Source organism: Aythya fuligula, chromosome Z (genome assembly GCF_009819795.1).
Source record: "Aythya fuligula isolate bAytFul2 chromosome Z, bAytFul2.pri, whole genome shotgun sequence".
Taxonomy (NCBI): domain Eukaryota; kingdom Metazoa; phylum Chordata; class Aves; order Anseriformes; family Anatidae; genus Aythya; species Aythya fuligula.
In genome coordinates this window covers 19,232,488-19,244,835 of record NC_045593.1, presented here as the reverse complement: position 1 = coordinate 19,244,835, position 12,348 = coordinate 19,232,488, and the positions used below count along the sequence as shown (strand labels likewise).

Here is a 12,348-nt window from a genome sequence, read left to right as displayed (position 1 = left end):
AGTTGATCAGTCACTCCATTTGCTTATTTTAATGAAAAATTCTCTCTGAAATTCTCTTGTAGGTTTCTTATTCTCTAAAACATGTGAAGACACAAACTTCTCCCTTGAATTCAGATTTTTCTGTTATAATAGACAGTGCAAATTTCATGCTAGGCCACCAACCTACCAAATTGCTTAAACATGAAACCTGTATCCTAATCTAACATGGAAACAAACACCATCTTGCACGTTTTGTGAAAATCTGAGAGTTAAAAATGCTATTAAATTACTGGTGGAATTTCAATAAAGCATGAAATAAGGTTGTTATTTTTTTTAATGGTCTGAGGAAAGCTGCATGAGTTCAAAACCTTTAATATTAAATTTTATACAATCTTTCAAATCTCAATAATATTACATTTTGTGCATAATGTGATACAATTTACAGTATGATGTTCCAGATCAGGATAAAGGGGGAGACATTCAGATGTGGGTGATATGAATGCAGATGCTCAATTCCTGTTAACGTTAGGTATCTTGTTCCCTTTGCTCCTTTAAGCACATATGTTAAATCAGGTATGAATGTGATCTATTTGACTTAAAGCAGAACAATAATGCAAATGTTATTTTTAAAACAGTTGCTTGCAAGCTCATCTCCCTTTGTTCTTTCTGGTCTACTTATAAATAAATATACATAAATGCCTATGTATCTGTATGTTGTTACAATCATAACTTGTAAATGAACATACTTTTGTTAGCTTTCCACTTTGTAGAATTTGATATATACTGCCATGATCTACTGAAAGGATCTGTCTCCAGCTCCTCATACCACTCAACGACATATTCAGTTACTTCTGGTTCAGAGGCTATCCATTCCACAATCATTTCTTCATTTGTTGTAAAGGTCCTTACTGTTTCAATAATCTCAGGAGCTAAAAATTTAACAGAAAATGTCAGCAATTCTATCTTTGTAAAAACTGCAGCAAGAATACAGTTTAGTTAAAGCAACCTGGGGTTGCTTCTTTAGAAAGTATGATGTTTAGCTAAGGTTAAACAAAAAGTGACTTTATAGATACATTCACATGTATCAAATGTACTCAAAATGCCTTAAAATGAAGCATGTAAGAATTTTAACAATTAAAAGAAGGTGAGGGGGGCAAAAAAAAAAAAATGAGGTGGTGATACCTATAGAGATTTACACGTACAGAATCAATGACAGGTCCCTGTTTTGGGATCCAAATTTCACAGTTTGTTGGCTGCAGCTAGTGCATATAAGCAAGCTTTGATCAGGGCATCAAAAGGCAAGAAGAAAACAATAAAACAAGTAAGCAGCATAATTAGTGACAGTGAAGCAAAAGTGAACCATCAGCCTGTAGAATAGAGGTAACAGATGCAATTTGCAATTCACAGAATCACACGATTTCTAGGTTGGAAGAGACCTCAAGATCATCGAGTCCAACCTCTGACCTAACGCTAACAGTCCCCACTAAACCATATCCCTAAGCTCTACATCTAAACGTCTTTTGAAGACTTCCAGGGATGGTGACTCCACCACTTCCCTGGGCAGCCTGTTCCAGTGCCTCACAACCCTTTCGGTAAAGAAGTTCTTCCTAACATCTAACCTAAAACTCCCCTGGCTCAACTTAAGCCCATTCCCCCTCGTCCTGTCACCAGGCACGTGGGAGAACAGGCCAACCCCCACCTCGCTACAGCCTCCCTTGAGGTACCTATAGAGAGCGATAAGGTCGCCCCTGAGCCTCCTCTTCTCCAGGCTGAACAAGCCCAGCTCCCTCAGCCGCTCCTCGTAGGACTTGTTCTCCAGGCCCCTCACCAGCTTCGTCACCCTTCTCTGTACCCGCTCAAGCACCTCAATGTCCTTCTTGTAGCAAGGGGCCCAAAACTGAACACAGTACTCGAGGTGCGGCCTCACCAGAGCTGAGTACAGGGGGACGATCACTTCCCTAGCCCTGCTGGTCACACTGTTTCTGATACAAGCCAGGATGCCATTGGCCTTCTTGGCCACCTGAGCACACTGCTGGCTCATATTCAGCCGACTATCCACCATCACTCCCAGGTCCTTCTCTGCCTGGCAGCTCTCCAACCATTCCTCTCCCAGTCTGTAGCTCTGCTTGGGGTTATTGCGCCCCAGGTGCAGGACCCGGCACTTGGCCTTGTTGAACTTCATGCAGTTGACCTCAGCCCATCGGTGCAGCCTATCCAGATCCTCCTGCAGAGCTTTCCTACCCTCAAGCAGATCGACACACGCGCATAGCTTGGTGTCATCTGTGAACTTACTGAGGGTGCACTCGATCCTCTCATCCAGATCATTGATGAAGATATTAAAGAGGACCGGCCCCAGCACCGAGCCCTGGGGGACGCCACTAGCGACTGGCCTCCAACTGGACTTGACTCCATTCACCACAACCCTTTGGGCCCAGCTATCCAGCCAGTTTCTAACCCAACGAAGCGTACATGTACGCCAGTCCAAGCCAAGAGCAGAAGGAGAAAAGACCTAGCAACATCAAGGTAAATAAATAAATAAATAAATAAATAAATAAATAAATAAATAAATAAATAAATAAATATATATATATGTAGTTTTTAAAAAAATCATGTCACAGCATGGGGAAAAAAAAAAAAAAGAGAGAGATACATTTATTGAGGAATACAAAATCGGATAGAGAGGTAGTCAGCAACCGCCAGGACAAGATGACATCACGTCTACATATCCAATTTTCTGATTAGACTGGAATTTAATTGAGCAATTCCAGAGGGGCACTTCTACTTTTTTCACAAACAACTGATATAGAAGTGATTCAACAGTGTGTCAAATGCAACTTTTCTCCCAGATCATGGGTAGGCAGCCAGATGTGGCAATACAAGGATAACAGAGATATCAGAATTAAGCATAAAAGCCAAAGAACAAAGCTGCTGTGCTAGAGCAGTGCAGCTTTATGTCCGTGTCAGTGGGCAGAATCGGTTACTTTGGGAATATATACAAAGTAAGAATAAAGACAATGTTTCTCTCTGCTTCCGTTAAGGCATCTTATGGACTTCTATCAAGCACATCTTTGTTTAAATAACATTATTAGATGTAGTGGAGTAACCAGTTTTATGGCAGTGTAGACAGGTGAGGTATAGTTTGCTGAGAATACAATTTTATATTCAGGATTGAAACATACCAACAAAACAGAAAGTAATGTGACAAATTTTAATAACACATCAGCAAATGCTGGTATTTTGACAGTGATAAGTTAAAACAAAAGTTAAAACAATAATCGTCTATAAGATTATTAGATCAATACACACTCTGATACATCAAATATATCAGATACACAACATCTGATAGAAAATATGACAACCGGTGAGATAATATTGTTCTAGTAAATAGTAATGGACTATACATATCTTTATACATCATACGACTCTCTATATGGTTCTAAGACAAAAGTCCTTAACACCACTTTGCTTCCACTATAACAGAACTTAAACAGAAATCAAGAAGATAATTTCTTTGTAAAGAGAAAAATCTATCACAATACTTAGAAATCTTACGTTTTTCATCAGTGGATGGAATCCTCAAAACAGCTGCAGGAGAACTTCCAGCAGAATTATAGGCAGTAACAGATATTATATATGCCTCTTCTTTTAAAGGTAATACAATTTTCTTATTGGTGATGATCTTTGTCATCTGAAGCGCAGCATTGTTTTCTGGAAAATACTGTATTTTGTAGCCTAGAATTCTCCCAGGGTGTGGAATGTTGCCTAGTAGCTATTAAAAAAATGTATTAATAAGCGTTTCACAGCATTATTTGTATTATCAAAACTATATATTTGATTAAAGACCACTGAATCTCTATAAACTAAAAATACATATGCTACAAAGATATGGTGGGAGGGATGGGTGGAATGTCTGCGTTGTTTGAATGAAGACATAGTCTAACTTACAAGAAAGTCCATTATTTCGCTTCTCAATATGGATTCCTCAGAACATCTCACTACTTCAGAACAGCAATCCGGGAAACACTTAGCATGTTTTATTTCCAGATTGTTATTAATGTTATTTTGAAAAACATTTCAGAACGCTATATTTCATTCTAAGAAGATATGTTACAAGATCATAGAAGAGTGTAACTCTTAAAAGGCTTTTCAGTTCTGATTTATTTCAGCGAGGTGTTTTTTTCCTGATGACAACAAATCCCCCCACTGGTTATATGTCCTACAACACTAAAACACTCCAGTTAACCACCAGCTGCAGTATATGATTATCAATTCATTAAAACCATATATACCTTCCACATAAGATGTACAGGTCTATTTCCAGCTGGGTGTGAAGATTCAATTATCCTCCACAAATCCACTTTTCCTGAGGGAGCTATTCAAAAACAAACAAAATCTTGAAATTTGTTATTATTACAAAGATAGCATAATGTGGAAAAAAAATAATCAAAGAATTTCAAAAATAGTCTGGGAGCAACTTACTAAAAAGAGCAACTTACTTCTATTTCTAATGTTGTGCCTTTTTTCTCTAACTAGTACAGCTTTTCCCTTTTTATGCAGCTAGCAACTTCCCTCTTCAAAATACATATATTTTTTCAGATTTCTGAAACCACTTACCACTTAACACTCACAGAATATTTATTTCATCTTTTTTTGTTGTTGTTAATTGCTGTATTTTACCAAAGACAGACATATTACTGAGATTAAGGAAAAAAAAAAAGAGGAAGTACTATCTCCTTAGACAACTATGGTACATTTACTGACAACATTACATAAAATAGCAATTAAATTTTTTTGTTGTTGTTCTTAGAATATGTGATAGACTCTAATAGCTCAGTTCATTTTGGAGTAAACAGTGCTAGAAAGAGGAGCTAAGAAAGGTTCATTGTGTGTGTAAAAATACTTGATTTATGTAATAATTTCAAATTTATCAATGTTCTAGTCACTTATTTAGGCTCTATTTTTTAAGATTTTGGACATTAAAAAGTTCTCTCTAAACCTATGTATCATCTCTCATAGAAATTTTTCTTGTTCTTTCCATATGCTTCCTTCTGGTTTATTTTGTTAAGTTTTAGAGATGATTTTCTAGTCTTATGTCCTGGTTTTGACTGGCATAGAGTTAATTTTCTTCACAAAGGCTCAGATGATGCTGTATTTCACATTTACAATGAAAATAATATTGCTAACACACCAACATTTTATTTGATGCTGTGTAGTGCTTACACAGAGCCAGGGACATTTTTACTTCTCTCTTGCTGCCTTGCCAGCAAGCAGACTGGGGGTGCACAATAAGCTGGGAGGGAACAGAGCCAGGAGAGCTGACCCAAATTGATCAAAGAAATATTCCCTGCCATATGGCACTGTGCTCAGCAATAAAGGCTATGGAGAAAAGAAGGAAAGGGGGAACATTTGGAGTGATGGCATTGTCTTCCCCAAAAGCTGTTACACATTATGAGCTCTGCAGTCCTGGACATTGCAGAACATCTGCCTGTTGATGTAAAATCATGAATGACTTCCTTGTTTTGCCTGCCTGCATGCAGAGCTTTTGCTTTACCTAGTCTTTGTCTCATGCCACAAGCTTTCCTGCTTTTACCTTTCTGATTCTCCTCTGTATCCCACTGAAGGGTAAGTGGGCAAGCAGCTGTGTGGTGCTTAGCTGCCAACCAGGGTTAAAGCACATTATCTTGTTTTGCAACTGGTAATTTAATTTCTCTGATTCATGTTGCTGGACATACTTGCTACACTGTTTTTCTGCTACTATCCTACTTTGCACATGTTCGTTCTCCATGTACACCCTAATTCTTCCTCTCTTCCTATTTACTCATTTTCTTCCTTAGCCTTGTATTTTTTGCATTTAAATTACCTTTCAGACCTCTTTCTCTCCTTATCTGTCTTCCAGTTTTCCTTCTTCTATATTTAAATAAAATACATGCTTGTTTTGCTTAAACAACAGAATTATAAATTCAATAGATTGAATATGGTGAAAATACTGTTTGCTATTATTAAATCCTAATTCCTCAAAGAATACCCAAAGAAAAGCACACAATATAGTTACCCTACCTTTATCCTCTGTGCTTGCTGTTTTCTCTCTACACCATTCACTCCAGAATTTTGATTCAACACCAATACACCGAACAGCAACTGAATACTCTGTGGAGTCCCACAGACCTGTGAGATTAAGTGATACTACTTTCTCTTCAGAAGTCACTGCGACATTGTCAATTTCCTGTAAGCAGATGCATGAACAAAAATCACTTTTTTTCCTTTTAATTTCATTTTTCTTCATAACATCTTCTTGTAAAATTCCAGAATAAGAAGTTTCAGCCAAAGGTCTGGGCTGATTGACCTTGTGGCTTGAACTGTGTGCAGCTCACAAGCAACAGCAGAGCAGCTGTGCTGGTGCAGGAGGTCCTGGATAACTGTAGTTCCCAGCAGCAGGGATCTGTAGCGTTTGTACTGTGCACTTAGTCATATGGTCTGAATTTTTGGGTAGACCTGTGTGGTGCCAAGGGTTGGACACGATGATCTTTGGACGTCCCTTCCAACTCAGCATATTCTACGATTCTATGAACTGGGAAGTAACTGAGGACTGCTAAAGCCAATGATCACCACAGGTAATCTGCACCTTACAGCAGATGCATCCCCGGGGAGGCAGTGATCACCTGAGTCTGTGAGCCAGCAGGATATAAATTAGAAAATATAAAATTCCGGTACTAAGTTAAAACAAAACAAAACAAAACAAAACAAAACAAACAACAACAACAACAAAAAAAAAAAAGCATGGAAAATGGTGCCTTTCAATGGTGAAGGAAGACAAAAGCATGAGAAGTCACTGATGCAATATCTTCTTGGAAAAGTAAGGACAAGGTGAGTAACTTCCTCTTGTCTTAAAAAGGTCCCACTGAAGTGGGAAACTAGATCTTTGTTCCAAAACAAAAAGTGAAAGGAGACATGAAAATATTAGATCCGATGTATCAACCCATCTGGATTGACAACACAAAGTAGAAGCAAAAAATAGGCACTACGGAAAGATTTAAGTGTTCCTGTACAGAACAAGGGGTAGAATCACTACAGTAACATTAGTGTTTTCTCCTCCAAAATGCAAAAATTGATCAATAAGCTCTCCAATTTCAAACTGAAACAGGCTACAATTAATTTTCAAGCTGGCCTAAATTCTACAATGTCAGCAAAGGTAAGTAAGCTTTGGAGTAAGGGAGATTCCTTCTTGGGAGCCAATTTTAAACAGTAATGTCATGTAAGTGTACAATACTGCCAAAAATTTGTGAAAAAAAATTCTTGCCTTCTACCAGTTGAACAAAAAGTGAATCATACTATAACAAAATGCAAGCACCACTCCTTTAAACACCGGAATAAGAAGCACACTGCTTAATAAAACAATCTCTAATATCTGAAATTTTTAGTCCAACCTGATCATAAGAAACTGATTGCCAGAAATAGAAAACTACTTCAGTGAGAATGAATTCATGGACCTACAACACTCTGGTAGATAACAAGACTTCTTAGCCAACCTATAGCAAAAAGAACTTCAAAATTATTGTTAATCTCCTGCAGAACATTAAGTAGAACAGCAAATATCCCAGTCTAGCTTTTTGTTACTTGCCAAATGGCTGTGAACAATATTTAATTATAAACTTAGTGCATGCAGATAGAAAAACTGGTATTTTTTTTTTTTTTTAACTCAATAATTACAGTATACAGCAAAGTACTGATTTTTTTTTTTTATTATTTTTGGGGGGGGGGTAGGAAGGTTTAAGATTAAGAAAACAGCTGTCATTTGCTCAATCTTTCTTTTCCATACTTGTTCCAACAGACAGAAAAATGGCTTCTATATCTAACTGATTGTTTGATGCTGTCTTCATTGGCCATTGCCATTGGATTGACTACAGTAAAAATGTTTGCCATAAGAACATGAGGAGGATGCTAATTAAAAAGCACTTCAGCATCAGGAACTTTAGGTCTGACAACTACGATTAGTTACCTTGGTGACTTCTTCTCCTCTCCCAGAATTAAACTTATAATATGTTAAAAATAAATTAATAACCAAGGCCAAGAAAGGCACCTCAGTTTAACGAGCATAAAAAAAAAGGTCAAAGAACCTGACCTATTTTTAAATTTGAAGTAGGAAATCGTATGACTGGAAATGGATTCACTTCCATACTGAAAAGGATTGGAATAATCCATCTGAAAGAAGCCATAGTCTAAATAAAATTGTTTTCTTACAACACTCCTTCATTTAAGTGTCAGAAAGGTAGATTCAGAAAAATAACTTCCCTCATTTTCTATCTTGCAAAATTTATACTTGAAAATTAATATATAATTAGTCCCTCTTAATCTGATTTAACTACTGTAGTGGGGAGTAAATGCTGTTTTCATCATCAGGATGAAACAGGAAAATAAAATAATTTCACCAATTGTGTTTAACCGGTCATACCTTAGCCTATCACAGAAATATTCAGAAGTATGGTATGTACCAAAAGAGACATTGATCAAAAGGAGAGAAAATTAATCCTATATAACAAAACAATGAACTTAAGATCATGTATATCTAATTATGCTCTGCTGAAATGACAAGCTTTTATCATTATATCCAATTAGTTCTTCCCTCTTTTACATACAGCTTTCTATAACATTAAGAAATTAGACACAATCAAGTCCACATTCAGAAAAAAATGTAAGCAGCTTACCGAAGAGTTTGAATACAAGTTTCTATATCGAACCTGGCAGTTTAAATATTGTGCAGGTATAATATCCTCAGGTATTTTCCAGGTTACTGTGAGCAACTGCTTTATACCAGCAATTTTTTTTACGGAAAGTATTTCAGGAGGTTCAAATTTCTCTAGAATTAAGAAAGAAAAGTATTAACAGGTGAAAAGGGTTCAGAATACAAGTTCAGAATTGGTCTACATGCATTCCAAGAAGTTTAACTACTATCCTGGTAATGTACATTCCAGCAGAGAATTCACGTGATGATACTCACATATTGATTTCACATATTCACATACAGAATTCATACATGATTCCATAGACTTAACTCTACATATGGGAAGTTATCTGTAAGGGAGATTGCACACAACTAATTTCATGCTGACAAACACACTCTCAAATAGATGTGCAGATTTCTTCTGTCTGTATTAGTGCTGAAGAACACTACCAGAGTCTCTTCTCAAAGACAACAGCAGGGAGAAGAAAAGAAGTGGGGCAGGAATGCTAAGGTCAAGCCCTAATTACAGATGAGGGAAGAGTTCAGTTGAAAAGGATTTGAAGGTGCAGTAATGTAAAGGAGACAATGGGAAAAGGATAGATTAGCACTGAGAAATGAGGATATGGAAAGTGACAAGGAGCCACAGCAGGCTTGAACACAAGGAATAAAGGAACACAGGGCTGGAGAGTTGACAAAGTGCTGCACCAAAAATACACAACTAAAAGCGTTATGCTGGCTTCCTCTGAAAGAGCACTAATAAGCCTTTTGAGCTCTTTGCACTGATTCTAGGATAACTGGCTCTTTACACTTCTTTAATATAGTTAAAACTTGTGCCTCATACAACTTCTTGCACAGTACACACAGCTGCTTCGAGGATACCTGTAAAGTACTGAGGAGCTGAATGTAACATACAGGGTGCGAGCAGAAGCACACTACTGTTACTGTGCTTATGTTATTCACAGTACAGCTCAGGGAAAGCCTTCTAGCTGGGAGTCAGCCTAGCTTCACCCTTGATACCAATATCTCACATGAGCCAGCAAATCAAATGCAACTCCACAACCTGCCACATGCATCGGGAAAAGAACGATTTTAGAGGGATGTGCATTGTTGCAGGGAAGAGTGACGATGCTGACCTTACCTGTCTGATACCAAAATCTTGTTTAATTCCACCAAAATGAATAGAAGAAAATGCAGCAAAGCACAGAGGGAGAAGAGGTAGACAAAACAGTACCATTGCTTCCAGGAATTACAGAATAGAATCATAGGTGATTTATTTATTTTTCCTAACCAGAAAGTAGAACAGCAGAATAAATGATGGGCAGATCTGCAAATAGGATATGATTCATTTACAGCCACATACTGCACTGACATCAGTACCACTCAAAAATACGCACAGTTCAAATACCACTTGTTTGACAAATAATTTTAGTATAAAGCCTTTACTTGTTAATAATTAAAAAACTTTGTAATTTACAATGGCTACTGCAGACATTAGCTAAAACACTGTTGAGGTACCTACTCCATGTTATGACTACAACTGTATCATTTTGATCACCTCTTTGTAAATCCAAGAAACTGCTGAAAATTGCTGCCTGTTACAAGCAGTTCAAAGAATCTTACACATTCAATGCAAACAGTTAAAATACAATGGGAGATTTGCTTCACTAAATTGGAAGCACCCAGATTTTAACAAAATAAAAACTGGGAGGAATAAAACATTTTAAGTACTTAATAACACACTTAATTTCATAAACTTTGTAATTTTATGTGTTTTTTTTTTTAGGTAGTCCTGGGTGGAGCCAGGAGTTGGACTTAATGATTCATGTGGGTCTCTTCCAACCTCAGATATTCTATGATTCTATGAATTTTAACTAGCAATTAAAATGAGATTGTACTTCAAAAGCAAACCGATTTAAAAACAAATGAAACCTAAATAATTGTGTCAAAACTTACAATGAAAAAAAAAAAAAACTATTTTCATATTTTCATTCTACAAAAACTAACTTTACATACAGAATTTGTCCCAGAGACCTCTAGGCCATATTCTACAGAAAGGGAAAAAGAATTGTGAAGGTGCCATCAGTTCAACATAATCTGTGCTGCCACCTTTACTTAATGCTTTTTTAATTACCTATGCTTTCCATAGTAATAGGAACACACTCTGATATAGCTTCACCCAAAACATTTTGAGCTTTCACTTGAAAACAAAAATAATTACTAAATGGAATATTTGGGTGACGAAATGAGCATGACTCGGTTTTGCTTCGGCAGCTGGAGAACTCTGAGTCCGGCAGAATCAGACCTTGTGTATTCTTACTAAAAATTAAAAGAGAAAAATAGCAGGAGTTAGCCGTTAGAAGATTTTCTCAGAATAACTCTGATTATTAGGTTGGGATTTAATTATTATATGTTTTTGAGGATGCAGGATTTTTTTTAATACTAAAAATCTCCTTAGGTAATACATGCATGCAAACAAACGTTCTTTCCTAATTGCACTGCTCCTGCATTCACTCTATAAAAACTAAACCCAATAAATAATGCATATGTATAGCCCACAGGGACTCAGCTTTAATTGCCATTAGTACGACAAATTCCAGCAAGTAGTAATGAAAAGTAAAAATGACTTAATGCGGGATTCATAGGTTATTATTAGTTTAGATTAAAATCAAAGAGCAGTGAAATAATCAAGTCACTCCACACAAGACCTCCTTTAACAATATGTATGTAGACACAGCTAGGAACACAAGCCTCATGACACAGCTACAAGATAGCATGCGGACCCGCTGCTGGCCAGAGACGAGCCATGAGTGACACTGCTTGGGCCTCTGGGAGGGAAGATTGAAGAAGGCGGGGTGGGGGAGAGAAATCAACAAAACCAAGAACTGCTGTGCAACAGCACCTGGGAGAGAGCGATGAGAAATGTGAGAGAACCAGAGAAGCAGCCGTGCAGCCCCCAGGTGAGTGCAGCAGGAGGTGCTCCAGGCAGGCAGCAGCAGTTCCCCTGTGGGCTGTGCAGGGAGAGGCCCCTGGTGGAGCAGGCTGTCCCCCTGCAGCCCATGGGTCCCACATGGAGCAGATCTCCACGCTGCAGCCCCCCCATGGGTGGAGGAGCCCCCGGTGGAGCAGGTGGATGTGGCCTGGAGGAGGCTGCGGCCCATGGAGAGCCCCTGCAGGAGCAGGCCCCGGGCCGGAGCTGCAGCCCGTGGAGAGGAGCCCACGCAGGAGCAGGGGGCCTGGGGGGAGCTGCCCCCACCCGTGGGGGACCCGTGCTGGAGCAGTTTGCTCCTGGGGGATGGATGGACCCCGTGGGACAGAGCCGTGTGGGAGCAGAGCTTGAAGAGCTGCTGCCTGTGGGCAGCCCCCGCAGGCTCAGTTTGGGAAGGACGGCATCCATGGGAGGGACCCCACGGGGAGCAGGGGCAGAGAGGGACCGGGAAGGAGCAGCAGAGACAAAGCGTCAGGGACTGACCACAGTCCCCATTCCTGTTCCTCTGTGCTGCTTGGAGGGGAGGAGGTGGAAAAGGGTGGATGGGGAAAGGCGTTTATGGTTTGCTTTTAGTTTCTCACTGCTTCCTCTAGTTTCTTAGTAATAGGTAATAAGTCGGTCTCCCTGCGCTCAATCTTTTTTGCCCATGATGCTAACTGTTGAG

The 12,348-nt window shown here is 38.6% G+C and overlaps 1 protein-coding gene across 3 annotated transcripts in view; it reads right to left on the bottom strand.

Annotated features, from left to right (window-relative positions):
* The window catches only part of IL31RA (interleukin 31 receptor A), a 37,678-nt gene that overhangs the window by 11,360 nt on the left and 13,970 nt on the right, over positions 1–12,348 (bottom strand). For all 3 annotated transcript variants that reach the window (XM_032205751.1, XM_032205752.1, XM_032205753.1), the window contains exons 5-10: positions 10,830–11,014; positions 8,682–8,833; positions 6,037–6,202; positions 4,269–4,351; positions 3,532–3,748; positions 726–908 (exon numbers count right to left, since the gene is read on the bottom strand). In XM_032205751.1, coding sequence (XP_032061642.1) covers positions 726–908; positions 3,532–3,748; positions 4,269–4,351; positions 6,037–6,202; positions 8,682–8,833; positions 10,830–11,014 — 986 coding nt within the window. The remainder of the gene's footprint in view (positions 1–725; positions 909–3,531; positions 3,749–4,268; positions 4,352–6,036; positions 6,203–8,681; positions 8,834–10,829; positions 11,015–12,348) is intronic.